The sequence below is a fragment of the Ambystoma mexicanum genome, chromosome 6p (assembly GCF_040938575.1).
Source record: "Ambystoma mexicanum isolate Mex_15411 chromosome 6p, UKY_AmexF1_1, whole genome shotgun sequence".
In the NCBI taxonomy this organism is placed as follows: domain Eukaryota; kingdom Metazoa; phylum Chordata; class Amphibia; order Caudata; family Ambystomatidae; genus Ambystoma; species Ambystoma mexicanum.
In genome coordinates, this window is record NC_090935.1 from 44,279,323 (window position 1) to 44,297,183 (window position 17,861).

The following is a 17,861-nucleotide window of genomic DNA, read 5'->3' on the forward strand; positions in this document are numbered from 1 at the left end:
CTGCCCTGACCCGCAGCACCCTCTGCCCTGGTCTGCAGTACCCTCTGCCCTGGACTGCAGCACCCTCTGCCCTTGTCTCCAGCACCCTCTTCCCTGGTCTGCAGCACCCTCTGCCCTGACCCGCACCACCCTCTGCCCTGGCCTGCAGCACCCTCTCTCCTGGTCTGCAGCACACTCTGCCCTGGCCTGCAGCACCCTCTGCCCTGGTCTGCAGCACCCTCTGCCCTGACCTGCAGCACCCTCTGCCCTGACCTGCAGCTCCCTCTGTCATGGCCTGCAGCACCCTCTGCCCTGACCTGTAGGTCCCATCTGCCCTGGCCTGTTGCTCCCTCTGCCCTGACCTGCAGCACCCTCTGCCCTGGTCTGCAGCACCCTCTGCCCTGACCTGCAGCTCCCCTCTGCCCTGGCCTGCAGCACCCTCTGCCCTGACCTGCTGCTCCCTCTGCCCTGGTCTGTAGCTCCCATCTGCCCTGGCCAGCAGCTCCTTCTGCCCTGGTCTGCAGCATCCTCTGGCCTGACCTGCAGGTCCCATCTGCCCTGGCCTGTTGCTCCCTCTGCCCTGACCGGCAGCACCCTCTGCCCTGGTCTGTAGCACCCTCTGCCATGGCCTGCAGCTCCCCTCTGTCCTGGCCTGCAGCACCCTCTGCCCTGGCCTGCTGCTCCCTCTGCCCTGGTCTGTAGCTCCCATCTGCCCTGGCCTGCAGCACCCTATGCCCTTGTCTGCAGCATCCTCTTCCCTGGTCTGCAGCACCCTCTGCCCTGACCCGCAGCACCCTCTGCCCTGGCCTGCAACACCCTCTCTCCTGGTCTGCAGCACCCTCTGCCCTGGCCTGCAGCACCCTCTGCCCTGGTCTGCAGCACCCTCTGCCCTGACCTGCAGCACCCTCTGCCCTGACCTGCAGCTCCCTCTGTCATGGCCTGCAGCTCCCTTTGCCCTGACCTGCAGCACCCTCTGCCCTGACCTGCAGGTCCCATCTGCCCTGGCCTGTTGCTCCCTCTGCCCTGACCGGCAGCACCCTCTGCCCTGGCCTGTAGCACCCTCTGCCATGGCCCGCAGCTCCCCTCTGCCCTGGCCCGCAGCACCCTCTGCCCTGGCCTGCTGCTCCCTCTGCCCTGGTCTGTAGCTCCCATCTGCCCTGGCCTGCAGCACCCTCTGCCCTGGTCTGCAGCACCCTCTTCCCTGGTCTGCAGCACCCTCTGCCCTGACCCGCAGCACCCTCTGCCCTGGCCTGCAGCACCCTCTCTCCTGGTCTGCAGCACCCTCTTCCCTGGCCTGCAGCACCTTCTGCCCTGGTCTGCAGCACCCTCTGCCCTGACCCGCAGCACCCTCTGCCCTGGCCTGCAGCACCCTCTCTCCTGGTCTGCAGCACCCTCTGCCCTGGCCTGCAGCACCCTCTGCCCTGGTCTGCAGCACCCTCTGCCCTGGTCTGCAGCACCCTCTGCCCTGACCTGCAGCACCCTCTGCCCTGACCTGCAGGTCCCTCTGTCATGGCCTGCAGCTCCCTTTGCCCTGACCTGCAGCACCCTCTGCCCTGACCTGCAGGTCCCATCTGCCTTGGCCTGTTGCTCCCTCTGCCCTGACCGGCAGCACCATCTGCCCTGGTCTGTAGCACCCTCTGCCATGGCCTGCAGCTCCCCTCTGCCCTGGCCTGCAGCACCCTCTGCCCTGGCCTGCTGCTCCCATCTGCCCTGGTCTGTAGCTCCCATCTGCCCTGGCCTGCAGCTCCTTCTGCCCTGGTCTGCAGCACCCTCTGCCCTGAGCCTATTTGCATGGGAAGATTGCAGGCCTGTGCGTCCTTCCCATATCTGCATAAGTGATATGCACTCGTATCACTTCCTCTTTCCTGCTAAAATAACACACAAAAAATCCCCTTCATGCAGCTGTGCGAACCTCAGCAAGTCACCCCCAAATACTGTGAGATGGCGGACACAGTGACATATACCGACGTGAGGTTCGTGAAGAATCCAAAGCCTGCGGAGCGCCATCCGCCGAGCACAGGTGTGTGAGTGGGGTGGGGGCTGGGGAGTGGGTGTGAGAGGGGGATCATTGAGTAGGTGAGATGGGGTGAAGGGGGGTGTGAGAGAGTGGATCAAAGAGTAGGTGAGACAGGAGGTGAGTGAGTGGGGGTGTGAGAGAGAGTTGATCATTGAGTAGGTGAGACGGGGTGAGTGAGTGGGGGTGTGAGTGAAAGTGGATCATTGAGTAGGTGAGACGGGGGTGAGTGGGTGGGGGGTGAGAGAGGGGATCATCGAGTAGGTGAGACAGGGGTGAGTGGGGGTGTGAGAGAAAGTGGATCATTGAGTAGGTGAGACAGGGGGTGAGTGAGAGGAGATGTGAGAGAAAGTGGATCATTGAGTAGGTGTGATAGGGGGCGAGTGAGTGGGGGTGTGAGAGAGAGTGGGTCATTGAGTAGGTGAGACTGGGGGTGAGTGAGAGGAGATGTGAGAGAAAGTGGATCATTTAGTAGGTGTGACAGGGGGTGAGTGAGTGGGGGTGTGAGAGAGAGTGGGTCATTGAGTAGGTGAGACTGGGGGTGAGTGAGTGGGGGTGTGAGTGAAAGTGGATCATTGAGTAGGTGTGACTGGGGGTGAGTGGGGGTGTGAGAGAAAGTGGATCATTGAGTAGGTGTGACTGGGGGTGAGTGAGTGGGGGTGTGAGTGAAAATGGATCATTGAGTAGGTGTGACGGGGTGAGTGAGTGGGGTGTGAGAGAGAGTGGGTCATTGAGTAGGTGAGACTGGGGGTGAGTGAGTGGGGGTGTGAGTGAAAGTGGATCATTGAGTAGGTGTGACTGGGGGTGAGTGGGTGGGGGGTGAGAGAGTGGATCATTGAGTAGGTGAGACAGGGGTGAGTGAGGGTGTGAGAGAAAGTGGATCATTGAGTAGGTGAGACAGGGGGTAGTGAGAGGAGGTGTGAGAGAAAGTAGATCATTGAGTAGGTGAGACAGGAGGTGAGTGAGTGGGGGTGTGAGAGAGAGTGGATAATTGAGTGGGTGAGACTGGGGTGAGTGAGTGGGGGTGTGAGTGAAAGTGGATCTCTGAAGTCAAAGCCCAGTACTGGGACATGGTGCTCTTCCTGATGTGGAGTCATCTGGCAGCCCTACTTGCATTCCTCTCTGAAGTAAAAGCCCAGTACCAGGACATGGTGCTCTTCCTGATGTGGAGTCATCTGGCAGCCCTACTTGCAGCAATCTCTGAAGTAAAAGCCCAGTACCAGGACATGGTGCTCTTCCTGATGTGGAGTCATCTGGCAGCCCTACTTGCATCCATCTCTGAAGTAAAAGCCCAGTACCGGGACATGGTGCTCTTCCTGATGTGGAGTCATCTGGCAGCCCTACTTGCATCCATCTCTGAAGTAAAAGCCCAGTACCGGGACATGGTGCTCTTCCTGATGTGGAGTCATCTGGCAGCCCTACTTGCATCCATCTCTGAAGTAAAAGCCCAGTACCGGGACATGGTGCTCTTCCTGATGTGGAGTCATCTATCCGCCCTACTTGCAGCTATCTCTGAAGTGAAAGCCAGTACCGGGACATGGTGCCCTTCCTGATGTGGAGTCATCTGGCAGCCCTACCTGCAGAAATCTCTGAAGTGAAAGCCCAGTACTGGGACATGGTGCTCTTCCTGATGTGGAGTCATCTATCAGCCCTACTTGCAGCTATCTCTGAAGTGAAAGCCCAGTACTGGGACATGGTGCCCTTCCTGATGTGGAGTCATCTGGCAGCCCTACTTGTAGCAACACCTGAAATAAAAGGCCAGTATTGGGACATGGTGCCCTTTCTGGCATGGAGTCATGTTGCAGCTCTACTTGCAGGAGACCCTGAAGTGAAATCCCAGTACGTGCACATGGTGCCCTTCCTGGCAATGTGTCATATGGCAGCCCTACTTGTAGCAACCCCTGAAGTGACAGCCCAGCACTTTGGCATGGTGCCCTTCCTGGCAATGTGTCATATGGCAGCCCTACTTGTAGCAACCCCTGAAGTGACAGCCCAGCACTTGGACATGGTGTCCTTCTTGATATGGATTCGTCTGGCAGCCCTACTTACAGTAACTTCTGAAAGGGTCTCCCTTCTGAGTGTGCTTTGAGAAGCCACGTCTTATGCATGTTCTTTTCTTATATCTAATTAACCAGAACTCCCATCTGCCCTGACCTGCAGCACCCTCTGCCATGACCTGCAGAACCCTCTGCCCTGGCCTGCTGCACCCTCTGCCCTGGCCTGCAGCACCCTCTGCCCTGACTTGCAGCTCCCATCTGCCCTGACCTGCAGCACCCTCTGCCATGACCTCCAGAACTCTCTGCCCTGGCCTGCTGCAATCTCTGCCCTGACCTGCAGCACCCTCTGCCCTGGCCTGCAGCAACCTCTGCCCTGGCCTGCTGCACCCTCTGCCCTGGCCTGCAGGTCCCATCTGCCCTGGCCTGCAGCTCCTTCTGCCCTGGCCTGCAGCTCCCTCTGCCCTGGCCTGCAGCTCCATCTGCCCTGGCCTGCAGCACGCTCTGCCCTGGCCTGCAGCTCCCTCTGCCCTGGCCTGCAGCTCCCTCTGCCCTGGCCTGCAACACCCTCTGCCATGACCTGCAGCACCCTCTGCCCTGACCTGCAGCACCCCCTGCTTGTCCTGCCGCACCCTCTGCCCTGGCCTGCAGCACCCTCTGCCCTGACCTGCAGAACCCTCTGCCCTGACCTGCAGCACCCCCTGCTTGGACTGCTGCACCCTCTGCCTTGACCTGCAGCTCCCATCTGTCCTGACCTGCAGCTCCCTCTGCCCAGGCCTGCAGCTCCCATCTGCCGTGACCTGCAGCACCCTCTGCCCTGACCTGCAGCTCCCATCTTCCCTGACCTGCAGAACCCTCTGCCCTGACCTGCAGCACCCTCTGCCCTGGCCTGCAGCACCCTCTGCCCTGGCCTGCAGCACCCTCTGCACTGACCTGCAGCTTCCATCTGCCCTGGCCTGCAGCTCCCATCTGCCCTGACCCGCAGCTCCCATCTGCCCTGGCCCGCAGCTCCCTCTTCCCTGACCTGCAGCACCCTCTGCCCTGACCTGCAGCACCCAGTACTCTGGTCTGCAGCACCCTCTGCCCTGACCTGCAGCACCCTCTGCCCTGGTCTGCAGCTCCGTCTGCCCTGGTCTGCAGCTCCCTCTGTCCTGACCTTCAGCTCCCATCTGCCCTGGTCTGCAGCACCCTCTGCCCTGACCCGCAGCACGCTCTGCCCTGGCCTGCAGCACCCTCTGACCTGGCCTGCAGCTTCCTCTGCCCTGGTCTGCTGCACCCTCTGCCCTGGCCCGCAGCTCCCCCTGCCCTGACCTGCAGCACCCTCTGCCCTGACCCGCAGCACCCTCTGCCCTGGTCTGCAGCACCCTCTGCCCTGGCCTGCAGCACCCTCTGCCCTTGTCTGCAGCACCCTCTGCCCTGACCCGCAGCACGCTCTGCCCTGGCCTGCAGCACCCTCTGACCTGGCCTGCAGCTTCCTCTGCCCTGGTCTGCTGCACCCTCTGCCCTGGCCCGCAGCTCCCCCTGCCCTGACCTGCAGCACCCTCTGCCCTGACCCGCAGCACCCTCTGCCCTGGTCTGCAGCACCCTCTGCCCTGGCCTGCAGCATACTCTGCCCTTGTCTGCAGCACCCTCTTCCCAGGTCTGCAGCACCCTCTGCCCTGACCTGCTGCTCCCTCTGCCCTGGTCTGTAGCTCCCATCTGCCCTGGCCAGCAGCTCCTTCTGCCCTGACCTGCAGCACCCTCTGCCCTCACCTGCAGGTCCCATCTGCCCTGGCCTGTTGCTCCCTCTGCCCTGACCGGCAGCACCCTCTGCCCTGGCCTGTAGCACCCTCTGCCAGGTCCCGCAGCTCCCCTCTGCCCTGGCCTGCAGCACCCTCTGCCCTGGCCTGCTGCTCCCTCTGCCCTGGTCTGTAGCTCCCATCTGCCCTGGCCTGTAGCTCCCATCTGCCCTGGCCTGCAGCACCCTCTGCCCTGGTCTGCAGCACCCTCTTCCCTGGTCTGCAGCACCCTCTGCCCTGACCCGCAGCACCCTCTGCCCTGGCCTGCAGCACCCTCTCTCCTGGTGTGCAGCACCCTCTGCCCTGGCCTGCAGCACCCTCTGCCCTGGTCTGCAGCACCCTCTGCCCTGACCTGCAGCACCCTCTGCCCTGACCTGCAGGTCCCTCTGTCATGGCCTGCAGCTCCCTTTGCCCTGGCCTGCAGCACCCTCTGCCCTGACCTGCAGGTCCCATCTGCCCTGGCCTGTTGCTCCCTCTGCCCTGACCTGCAGCACCCTCTGCCCTGACTTGCAGCTCCCATCTGCCCTGACCTGCAGCACCCTCTGCCATGACCTCCAGAACTCTCTGCCCTGGCCTGCTGCACTCTCTGCCCTGACCTGCAGCACCCTCTGCCCTGGCCTGAAGCAACCTCTGCCCTGGTCTGCTGCACCCTCTGCCCTGGCCTGCAGGTCCCATCTGCCCTGGCCTGCAGCTCCTTCTGCCCTGGCCTGCAGCACCCTCTGCCCTGGCCTGCAGCTCCCTCTGCCCTGGCCTGCAGCTCCCTCTGCCCTGGCCTGCAACACCCTCTGCCCTGGCCTGCAGCTCCCTCTGCCCTGGCCTGCAACACCCTCTGCCCTGACCTGCAGCACCCTCTGCCCTGACCTGCAGCACCCCCTGCTTGTCCTGCCGCACCCTCTGCCCTGGCCTGCACCACCCTCTGCCCTGACCTGCAGAACCCCCTACTTGGACTGCTGCACCCTCTGCCTTGACCTGCAGCTCCCATCTGCCCTGACCTGCAGCTCCCTCTGCCCAGGCCTGCAGCTCCCATCTGCCGTGGCCTGCAGCACCCTCTGCCCTGACCTGCAGCTCCCATCTGCCCTGACCTGCAGAACCCTCTGCCCTGACCTGCAGCACCCTCTGCCCTGGCCTGCAGCACCCTCTGCCCTGACCTGCAGCTTTCATCTGCCCTGGCCTGCAGCTCCCATCTGCCCTGACCCGCAGCTCCCATCTGCCCTGGCCCGCAGCTCCCTCTTCCCTGACCTGCAGCACCCTCTGCCCTGACCTGCAGCACCCACTACTCTGGTCTGCAGCACCCTCTGCCCTGACCTGCAGCACCCTCTGCCCTGGTCTGCAGCTCCCTCTGCCCTGGTCTGCAGCTCCCTCTGTCCTGACCTTCAGCTCCCATCTGCCCTGGTCTGCAGCACCCTCTGCCCTGACCCGCAGCACGCTCTGCCCTGGCCTGCAGCACCCTCTGACCTGGCCTGCAGCTTCCTCTGCCCTGGTCTGCTGCACCCTCTGCCCTGGCCCGCAGCTCCCCCTGCCCTGACCTGCAGCACCCTCTGCCCTGACCCGCAGCACCCTCTGCCCTGGTCTGCAGCACCCTCTGCCCTGGCCTGCAGCACCCTCTGCCCTTGTCTGCAGCACCCTCTTCCCAGGTCTGCAGCACCCTCTGCCCTGACCTGCTGCTCCCTCTGCCCTGGTCTGTAGCTCCCATCTGCCCTGGCCAGCAGCTCCTTCTGCCCTGACCTGCAGCACCCTCTGCCCTGACCTGCAGGTCCCATCTGCCCTGGCCTGTTGCTCCCTCTGCCCTGACCGCCAGCGCCCTCTGCCCTGGCCTGTAGCACCCTCTGCCATGGCCCGCAGCTCCCCTCTGCCCTGGCCTGCAGCACCCTCTGCCCTGGCCTGCAGCACCCTCTGCCCTGGCCTGCTGCTCCCTCTGCCCTGGTCTGTAGCTCCCATCTGCCCTGGCCTGCAGCACCCTCTGCCCTGGTCTGCAGCACCCTCTTCCCTGGTCTGCAGCACCCTCTGCCCTGACCCGCAGCACCCTCTGACCTGGACTGCAGCACCCTCTCTCCTGGTCTGCAGCACCCTCTGCCCTGGCCTGCAGCACCCTCTGCCCTGGTCTGCAGCACCCTCTGCCCTGACCTGCAGCACCCTCTGCCCTGACCTGCAGGTCCCTCTGTCATGGCCTGCAGCTCCCTTTGCCCTGACCTGCAGCACCCTCTGCCCTGACCTGCAGGTCCCATCTGCCCTGGCCTGTTGCTCCCTCTGCCCTGACCGGCAGCACCATCTGCCCTGGTCTGTAGCACCCTCTGCCATGGCCTGCAGCTCCCCTCTGCCCTGGCCTGCAGCACCCTCTGCCCTGGCCTGCTGCTCCTTCTGCCCTGGTCTGCAGCATCCTCTGCCCTGGTCTGCAGCACCCTCTGCCCTGAGCCTATTTACATGGGAAGATTGCAGGCCTGTGCGTCCTTCCCATATCTGCATAAGTGACATGCACTCGTATCACTTCCTCTTTCCTGCTAAAATAACACACAAAACATCCCCTTCATGCAGCTGTGCGAACCTCAGCAAGTCACCCCCAAATACTGTGAGATGGCGGACACAGTGACATATACCGACGTGAGGTTCGTGAAGAATCCAAAGCCTGCGGAGCGCCATCCGCCGAGCACAGGTGTGTGAGTGGGGTGGGGGCTGGGGAGTGGGTGTGAGAGGGGGATCATTGAGTAGGTGAGATGGGGTGAAGGGGGGTGTGAGAGAGTGGATCAAAGAGTAGGTGAGACAGGAGGTGAGTGAGTGGGGGTGTGAGAGAGAGTTGATCATTGAGTAGGTGAGACAGAGTGAGTGAGTGGGGGTGTGAGTGAAAGTGGATCATTGAGTAGGTGAGACGGGGGTGAGTGGGTGGGGGGTGAGAGAGTGAATCATTGAGTAGGTGAGACGGGGTGAGTGAGTGGGGGTGTGAGAGAGAGTGGATCATTGAGTGGGTGAGTGAGTGGGGGTGTGAGAGAAAGTGGATCATTGAGTAGGTGAGACAGGGAGTGTGTGGGGGTGTGAGAGAGAGTGGGTCATTGAGTAGGTGAGACTGGGGGTGAGTGAGTGGGGGTGTGAGTGAAAGTGGATCATTGATAGGTGTGACTGGGGGTGAGTGGGTGGGGGGTGAGAGAGTGGATCATTGAGTAGGTGAGACAGGGGTGAGTGGGGGTGTGAGAGAAAGTGGATCATTGAGTAGGTGAGACAGGGAGTGAGTGAGAGGAGGTGTGAGTGAAAGTGGATCATTGAGTAGGTGAGACAGGGATGAGTGGGGGTGTGAGAGAAAGTGGATCATTGAGTAGGTGAGACAGGGAGTGAGTGAGAGGAGGTGTGAGAGAAAGTGGATCATTGAGTAGGTGTGACTGGGGGTGAGTGGGTGGGGGGTGAGAGAGTGGATCATTGAATAGGTGAGACAGGGGTGAGTGGGGGTGTGAGAGAAAGTGGATCATTGAGTAGGTGTGACTGGGGGTGAGTGGGTGGTGGGGTGAGAGAGTGGATCATTGAGTAGGTGTGACTGGGGATGAGTGGGTGGGGGTGAGAGAGTGGATCATTGAGTAGGTGTGACTGGGGGTGAGTGGGTGGGGGGTGAGAGAGTGGATCATTGAGTAGGTGTGACTGGGGGTGAGTGGGTGGGGGGTGAGAGAGTGGATCATTGAGTAGGTGAGACGGGGGTGGGTGAGTGGGGGTGTGAGAGAGAGTGGATTATTGAGTAGGTGAGACTGGGGGTGAGTGAGTGGGGGTGCGAGTGAAAGTGGATCATTGAGTAGGTGTGACAGCGGTGAGTGGGGGGGTGAGAGAGAGTGGGTCATTGAGTAGGTGAGACTGGGGGTGAGTGAGTGGGGGTGTGAGTGAAAGTGGATCATTGAGTAGGTGTGACTGGGGGTGAGTGGGTGGGGGGTGAGAGAGTGGATAATTGAGTAGGTGAGACAGGGGTGAGTGGGGGTGTGAGAGAAAGTGGATCATTGAGTAGGTGAGACAGGGAGTGAGTGATAGGAGGTGTGAGTGAAAGTGGATCATTGAGTAGGTGAGACAGGGGTGAGTGAGAGGAGGTGTGAGAGAAAGTGGATCATTGAGTAGGTGTGACTGGGGGTGAGTGGGTGGGGGGTGAGAGAGTGGATCATTGAGTAGGTGAGACAGGGGTGAGTGGGGGTGTGAGAGAAAGTGGATCATTGAGTAGGTGAGACAGGGAGTGAGTGAGAGGAGGTGTGAGAGAAAGTGGATCATTGAGTAGGTGTGACTGGGGGTGAGTGGGTGGGGGGTGAGAGAGTGGATCATTGAGTAGGTGAGACAAGGGTGAGTGGGGGGGTGAGAGAAAGTGGATCATTGAGTAGGTGTGACAGGGGGTGAGTGAGTGGGGGTGTGAGAGAAAGTGGATCATTGAGTATGTGAGACAGGGGGTGAGTGAGAGGAGGTGTGAGAGAAAGTGGATCATTGAGTGGGTGAGACTGGGGGTGAGAGTGAAAGTGGATCATTGAGTAGGTGTGACTGGGGGTGAGTGGGTGGAGGGGGTGAGAGAGAGTGGATCATTGAGTAGGTGAGACTGGGGGTGAGTGAGTGGGGGTGCGAGTGAAAGTGGATCATTGAGTAGTTGTGACAGGGTGGGTGGGTGGGGGGGTGAGAGAGTGGATCATTGAGTAGGTGAGACAGGGGTGAGTGAGTGGGGGTTTGAGAGAGAGTGGATTATTGAGTAGGTGAGACTGGGGGTGAGTGAGTGTGTGAGTGAAAGTGGATCATTGAGTAGGTGTGACAGGGGTGTGTGGGGGTGTGAGAGAGAGTGGGTCATTGAGTAGGTGAGACTGTGGGTGAGTGAGTGGGGGTGTGAGAGAAAGTGGATCATTGAGTAGGTGTGACTAGGGGTGAGTAGGTGGGGGGTGAGAGAGTGGATCATTGAGTAGGTGAGACAGGGGTGAGTGGGGGTGTGAGAGAAAGTGGATCATTGAGTAGGTGAGACTGGGGTGAGTGGGTGGGGGGTGAGAGAGTGAATCATTGAGTAGGTGAGACAGGGGTGAGTGGGGGTGTGAGAGAAAGTGGATCATTGAGTAGGTGAGACAGGGGTGAGTGTGTGGGGGCGTTGAGAGAGTGGATCATTGAGTAGGTGTGACAGGGGGTGAGTGAGTGGGGGTGTGAGAGAAAGTGGATCATTGAGTAGGTGAGACAGGGGGTGAGTGAGAGGAGATGTGAGAGAAAGTGGATCATTGAGTAGGTGTGACAGGGGGTGAGTGGGTTGGGGTGTGAGAGAGAGTGGGTCATCGAGTAGGTGAGACTGGGGGTGAGTGAGAGGAGATGTGAGAGAAAGTGGATCATTGAGTAGGTGAGACTGGGTGTGAGTGAGTGGGGGTGTGAGAGAGAGTGGATCATTGAGTAGGTGTGACTGGGGGTGAGTGGGTGGGGGGTGAGAGAGTGGATCATTGAGTAGGTGTGACTGGGGGTGAGTGGGTGGGGGTGAGAGAGTGGATCATTGAGTAGGTGTGACTGGGGGTGAGTGGGTGGGGGGTGAGAGAGTGGATCATTGAGTAGGTGAGACGGGGGTGAGTGAGTGGGGGTGTGAGAGAGAGTGGATTATTGAGTAGGTGAGACTGGGGGTGAGTGAGTGGGGGTGCGAGTGAAAGTGGATCATTGAGTAGGTGTGACAGGGGGTGAGTGGGGGTGTGAGAGAGAGTGGGTCATTGAGTAGGTGAGACTGGGGGTGAGTGAGTGGGGGTGTGAGTGAAAGTGGATCATTGAGTAGGTGTGACTGGGGGTGAGTGGGTGGGGGGTGAGAGAGTGGATCATTGAGTAGGTGAGACAGGGGTGAGTGGGGGTGTGAGAGAAAGTGGATCATTGAGTAGGTGAGACAGGGGTGATTGAGAGAAGGTGTGAGAGAAAGTGGATCATTGAGTAGGTGTGACTGGGGGTGAATGGGTGGGGGGTGAGAGAGTGGATCATTGAGTAGGTGAGACAGGGGTGAGTGGGGGTGTGAGTGAAAGTGGATCATTGAGTAGGTGAGACAGGGGTGAGTGAGAGAAGGTGTGAGAGAAAGTGGATCATTGAGTAGGTGTGACTGGGGGTGAGTGGGTGGGGGGTGAGAGAGTGGATCATTGAGTAGGTGAGACAGGGGTGAGTGGGGGTGTGAGAGAAAGTGGATCATTGAGTAGGTGAGACAGGGAGTGAGTGAGAGGAGGTGTGAGAGAAAGTTGATCATTGAGTAGGTGTGACTGGGGGTGAGTGGGTGGGGGTGAGAGAGTGGATCATTGAGTAGGTGTGACACGGGGTGAGTGAGTGGGGGTGTGAGAGAAAGTGGATCATTGAGTAGGTGAGACAGGGGGTGAGTGAGAGGAGGTGTGAGAGAAAGTGGATCATTGAGTGGGTGAGACTGGGGGTGAGTGAGTGGGGGTGTGAGTGAAAGTGGATCATTGAGTAGGTGTGACTGGGGGTGAGTGGGTGGAGGGGGTGAGAGAGAGTGGATCATTGAGTAGGTGAGACTGGGGGTGAGTGAGTGGGGGTGCGAGTGAAAGTGGATCATTGAGTAGGTGTGACAGGGTGGGTGGGAGGGGGGGTGAGAGAGTGGATCATTGAGTAGGTGAGACAGGAGTGAGTGAGTGGGGGTTTGAGAGAGAGTGGATTATTGAGCAGGTGAGACTGGGGGTGAGTGAGTGTGTGAGTGAAAGTGGATCATTGAGTAGGTGTGACAGGGTGTGTGTGGGGATGTGAGAGAGAGTGGGTCATTGAGTAGGTGAGACTGTGGGTGAGTGAGTGGGGGCGTGAGAGAAAGTGGATCATTGAGTAGGTGTGACTGGGGTGAGTAGGTGGGGGGTGAGAGAGTGGATCATTGAGTAGGTGAGACAGGGGTGAGTGGGGGTGTGAGAGAAAGTGGATCATTGAGTAGGTGAGACAGGGGGTGAGTGAGAGGAGGTGTAAGAGAAAGTGGATCATTGAGTAGGTGTGACGGGGTGAGTGAGTGATTGGGTGAGTGTGTGACTTAGTGCATTAATGAGTGAAGGCGTAACTGACCCTGAAAGCCATACGCTGCAACTGAGTCCCCTCTAGGCACTAGCCTCATTAGGCAAATAAGAAACAGCTGAAGATGACTCTTGCGTTCTATGGGGGGGGCGAAGGGGTTACTCTCCATCTCACACCGGGTAGATTAACCACTGCATGGGGGGATACTGCGTCAGGGCATTTCCACCTTTTCAAATGAAAGGAGCCTCTATTCTCAGCGCGGGGTGGGGAGGTGAGGAGAGGTGGCAGCAGCTGCCCCCATGTAGCCAATCCACATTCTTGTAACACAGCAATATGTTCCTTTCTCTATTTTCGTTCTGGGTCTTAAAATGGGCGCTTTGCTGTGCTCACATTACAACCTGCATTGCCTGGAGCCCTTCCTGCCTAACTTCCCAGGCCTCATTGACCACTAACACTGGTTCATCCACAAAGAAGGGGTTATAGCTCTTCAGTGGGCATTTAATGTTTAAGATCCCTGCTGGGTGGCTGTCTCGGGATAACCGACGGCTATTCACCTTATCTAACAGTTGGTGTGGGACAAGGAGGGAGAGAGTACTCTCTTGAGTCCTGGGATACCAGGGGATGTGGGGGCTCAGTGCTGCCACGACAAGGGGGGTGTAGTCCTAGAGGGGAAAGGAAGGAGAGGAGGCAAGCAGTAATCACTGACATGCACATGACACCAGTGCCATGCATGCCAGGGCCCAGGAGGTAAAGGACAGGCCTGCCATGGGGCATAAATGTGACATGCACTATAGAGCAATTAGAATGTGAGTCGGCGCCCTGTGCGGCCGTATCAGTGCCACTTGTGGGTAGCTCATGCTAGTGAAATTTCCATCTGACATCTTTTGCATGCTTTCTACTAGATCCAGTTGTAACATATCGGTTTTAATAATGGAAGCCATCTGAGAAAATGAAATCACCCCTGAACCTTCACTGATAGACATTTCAGACAATGTACGGGCACAACAGTCTGTGATCAACTGGATCCAGTAGAAACCATTTAGAAATGGTACAAGGGCACCCTGCCTTCAGGTGAAACCCATGAGGCAGCAGAGGCTGATTACAGCAAGGGTGGGATATCTCAATTGGCTTCTACTGGATCCAGTTGCAAACATATACTTTATTTGACAATTAGGTAATCTTACTCTCGGATTCACATGCTTGCTTCTAGGCACAGGCCGGCAGCCCAGCACAAGAGGCAATACAGTGGCGCGCATTGTGTATCATACATGCTGTATAACATGGCATAGCTAAACATACTGTAAGTGCCCACCCCACCCTTCCACCATGTAAACCCCCGAGCTACGGCTGCCCGCAGGCTGCCGTGGGCGCAGTGCTAATGCACAGAGTACATGCGTCTGGCTCCTGAGTGCATTGTCAGTGCACTGAGGTCACGAGTTAGTACACGCTGGTCAAGGGCATGACAGCTGTCCGCTCCTCTTGCACATAGCACTCACCTTCTACAGGAAGACTCTCTGGGGCGCAGGCCAAGCGTGAAAGGTGGCCTGTCATGACAGTGGCTCTCTCACACTGAAGGGGGAGGGCCATCGACTACTATTGTTACTAACCCATGGCAGCCCCCGGCCCCAGGCCCTCTAAAGTGCTGCATGTGCAATAGGGCAAGAGCAGGCTTACTTGCTTTATACTGAACCCTACAGACATGCTAACCCCAGAGAAATGCCCTTGCGGTTTTAGTTGCTCGTGTGATCTATATGGGTCCAACTTCTCCTTCCACCAGAGGAAGCTGTGTTGCTGGGACCATTCCCCCCGCCCCACTACCCCTCCCCCCTGTGGTGTAGAGGCCCTCCTAGCTAGGTCTGCTCCTTATGCACCATGTGCATTGCCGTCCATAATGTGAATTATCTGTTACTATTTTATAGGTCCAGCCTCTTGGTGCAGGTGCATTGCAGGCTATAATGTGAATAATCTGTTACTATTTTATAGGTTCAGCCTCTTGGTGCAGGTGCATTGCAGGCTATAATGTGAATAATCTGTTACTATTTTATAGGTTCAGCCTCTTGGTGCAGGTGCATTGCAGTCTATAATGTGAATAATCTGTTATTATTTAATAGGTTCAGCCTCTTGTTGCAGGTGCATTGCAGTCCATTATGTGAATAATCTGTTATTATTTAATAGGTTCAGCCTCTTGTTGCAGGTGCATTGCAGTCCATTATGTGAATAATCTGGTATTATTTTATAGGTTCAGCCTCTTGGTGAAGGGGCATTGCAGTCTATAATGTGAATAATCTGTTATTATTTTATAGGTTCAGCCTCTTCTTGCAGGTGCATTGCAGGCTATAATGTGAATAACCTGTTACTATTTTATAGGTTCAGCCTCTTCTTGCAGGTGCATTGCAGGCTATAATGTGTATAATCTGTCATTATTTTATAGTTTCAGCCTCTTGTTGGAGTTGCATTGCAGTCTATTATGTGAATAATCTGTTATAGCTTCAGCCTCGTGTTGCAGGTGCATTGCAGGCTATGATGTGATTAATCTGTCATTATATCATAGGTTCAGCCTCTTGCTGCAGGTGCATTGCAGGCTATAATGTGAATAATTTGTCATTATTTTATAGTTTCAGCCTCTTGTTGCAGTTGCATTGCAGTCTATTATGTGAATAATCTGTTATAGATTCGGCCTCTTGTTGCAGATGCATTGCAGGCTATAATATGAGTAAGATGTCATTATTTTATAGTTTCAGCCTCTTGTTGCAGTTGCATTGCAGTCTATTATGTGAATAATCTGTTATTATTTTATAGGTTCATCCTCTTGTTGCAGGTGCAATTGCAGGATATAATGTGAATAATCTGTTACTATTGTATAGGTTCAGCCTCTTGGTGCAGGTGCATTGCAGTCTATAATGTGAATAATCTGTTATTATTTTATAGGTTCAACCTCTTATTGTAGTTGCATTGCAGTCTTTTATGTGAATATGTTATTATTTTATAGGTTCAGCCTCTTGTTTCAGGTGCATTGCAGGCTTTTATGTGAATAATCTGTTATTATTTTAGAGGTTCAGCCTCTTGTTGCAGGTGCATTGCAGGCTATAATGTGAATAATCTGTTATTATTTTATAGGTTCATCCTCTTGTTGCAGGTGCAATTGCAGGATATAATGTGAATAATCTGTTACTATTGTATAGGTTCAGCCTCTTGGTGCAGGTGCATAGCAGTCTATAATGTGAATAATCTGTTATTATTTTATAGGTTCAACCTCTTATTGTAGTTGCATTGCAGTCTTTTATGTGAATATGTTATTATTTTAGAGGTTCAGCCTCTTGTTGCAGGTGCATTGGAGGCTCTAATGTGAATAATCTGTTATTATTTTATAGGTTCAGTCTCTTGTTGCAGGTGCATTGCAGTCTATAATGTGAATAATCTGTTACTATTGTATAGGTTCAACCTCTTATTGTAGTTGCATTGCAGTCTTTTATGTGAATAATCTGTTACTATTGTATAGGTTCAACCTCTTATTGTAGTTGCATTGCAGTCTTTTATGTGAATAATCTGTAATTATTTTAGAGGATCAGCCTCTTGTTGCAGGTGCATTGCAGGCTATGATGTGAATAATCTGTTATTATTTTATAGGTTCAGCCTCTTGTTTCAGGTGCATTGCAGGCTATGATGTGAATAATCTGTTATTATTTTATAGGTTTAGCCTCTTGTTGCAGGTGCATTGCAGACTATAATGTGAATAATCTGGTATTATTTTATAGGTTCAGCCTCTTGTTGCAGGTGCATTGCAGGCTATAATGTGAATAATCTGTTATTATTTTATAGGTTCAGCCTCTTGTTTCAGGTGCATTGCAGGCTATGATGTGAATAATCTGTTATTATTTTATAGGTTTAGCCTCTTGTTGCAGGTGCATTGCAGACTATAATGTGAATAATCTGTTATTATTTAATAGGTTCAGCCTCTTGTTGCAGGTGCATTGCAGGCTATAATGTGAATAATCTGTTATTATTTTATAGGTTCAGCCTCTTGTTTCAGGTGCATTGCAGGCTATGATGTGAATAATCTGTTATTATTTTATAGGTTTAGCCTCTTGTTGCAGGTGCATTGCAGACTATAATGTGAATAATCTGTTATTATTTAATAGGTTCAGCCTCTTGTTGCAGGTGCATTGCAGGCTATGATGTGAATAATATGTTATTATTTAATAGGATCAGCCTCTTGTTGCAGGTGCATTGCAGGCTATGATGTGAATAATCTGTTATTATTTTATAGGTTTAGCCTCTTGTTGCAGGTGCATTGCAGACTATAATGTGAATAATCTGTTATTATTTAATAGGTTCAGCCTCTTGTTGCAGGTGCATTGCAGACTATAATGTGAATAATATGTTATTATTTAATAGGTTCAGCCTCTTGTTGCAGGTGCATTGCAGTCCATTATGTGAATAATCTGGTATTATTTTATAGGTTCAGCCTTTTGGTGAAGGGGCATTGCAGTCTATAATGTGAATAATCTGGTATTATTTTATAGGTTCAGCCTCTTGTTGGAGGTGCATTTCAGGCTATAATGTGAGTTATTCCTTGACTGATTGCCGAGCAAGCCTTCCTGTGCCTGGCTGTGACAATAATGTGTTGGATTCCAAACTCGAACTCGAATTGAACAAGCCTCTTCTCGAAGCTGATGACGAAGTATCACACCGAAGACAGCGATAGTCGGGCTGTTAACTCTTTGCCCAATAATGGTAGCCAAGCTGAGACCTCTTTGCCTGATTACCCAATTACGGGGCGCGTACGAAAGGAAAACAGATGAAATTCCCTTGAGGTGGTGATTTTACAGAATGGAACAAAACCCGTAACTCTAAAATCAAACCAAACATACCCGCAGAAACAGGCATCATGGACTCATCCAAGATAAGGGTGAAGAAATGCCAACCCAAAAATTCAACAGCAAACAAATGGGTGAGTGGGAAGTCTGGAGAGCAGCCCATCACCCAAAATCACTTGCCCACAATACATGACTCGCACTGGCCCTCGTGCTAGTTCCTCTGAGACGGGTTTGGGACTACAGCCGAAGACGAAACAAACCGAAGTCCCGGAAAGTGAGGGGTCAAATTCGGATTCTTCATTTATGGAGCGCCCTTTCCCGAAGATAAGGAGGG

At 55.1% G+C, this 17,861-nt stretch overlaps 1 protein-coding gene across 2 annotated transcripts in view; it reads left to right on the forward strand.

The window, feature by feature from the left end:
• The first annotated feature begins 8,283 nt into the window (after window positions 1-8,283).
• LOC138511187 (B-cell differentiation antigen CD72-like) overlaps window positions 8,284-17,861 on the forward strand; it is a 154,066-nt gene continuing 144,488 nt past the window's right edge. For both annotated transcript variants that reach the window (XM_069626698.1, XM_069626699.1), the window contains exon 1: window positions 8,284-8,415. In XM_069626698.1, the coding sequence (XP_069482799.1) occupies window positions 8,292-8,415 (124 nt within the window). In that variant the 5' untranslated portion in view covers window positions 8,284-8,291. The remainder of the gene's footprint in view (window positions 8,416-17,861) is intronic.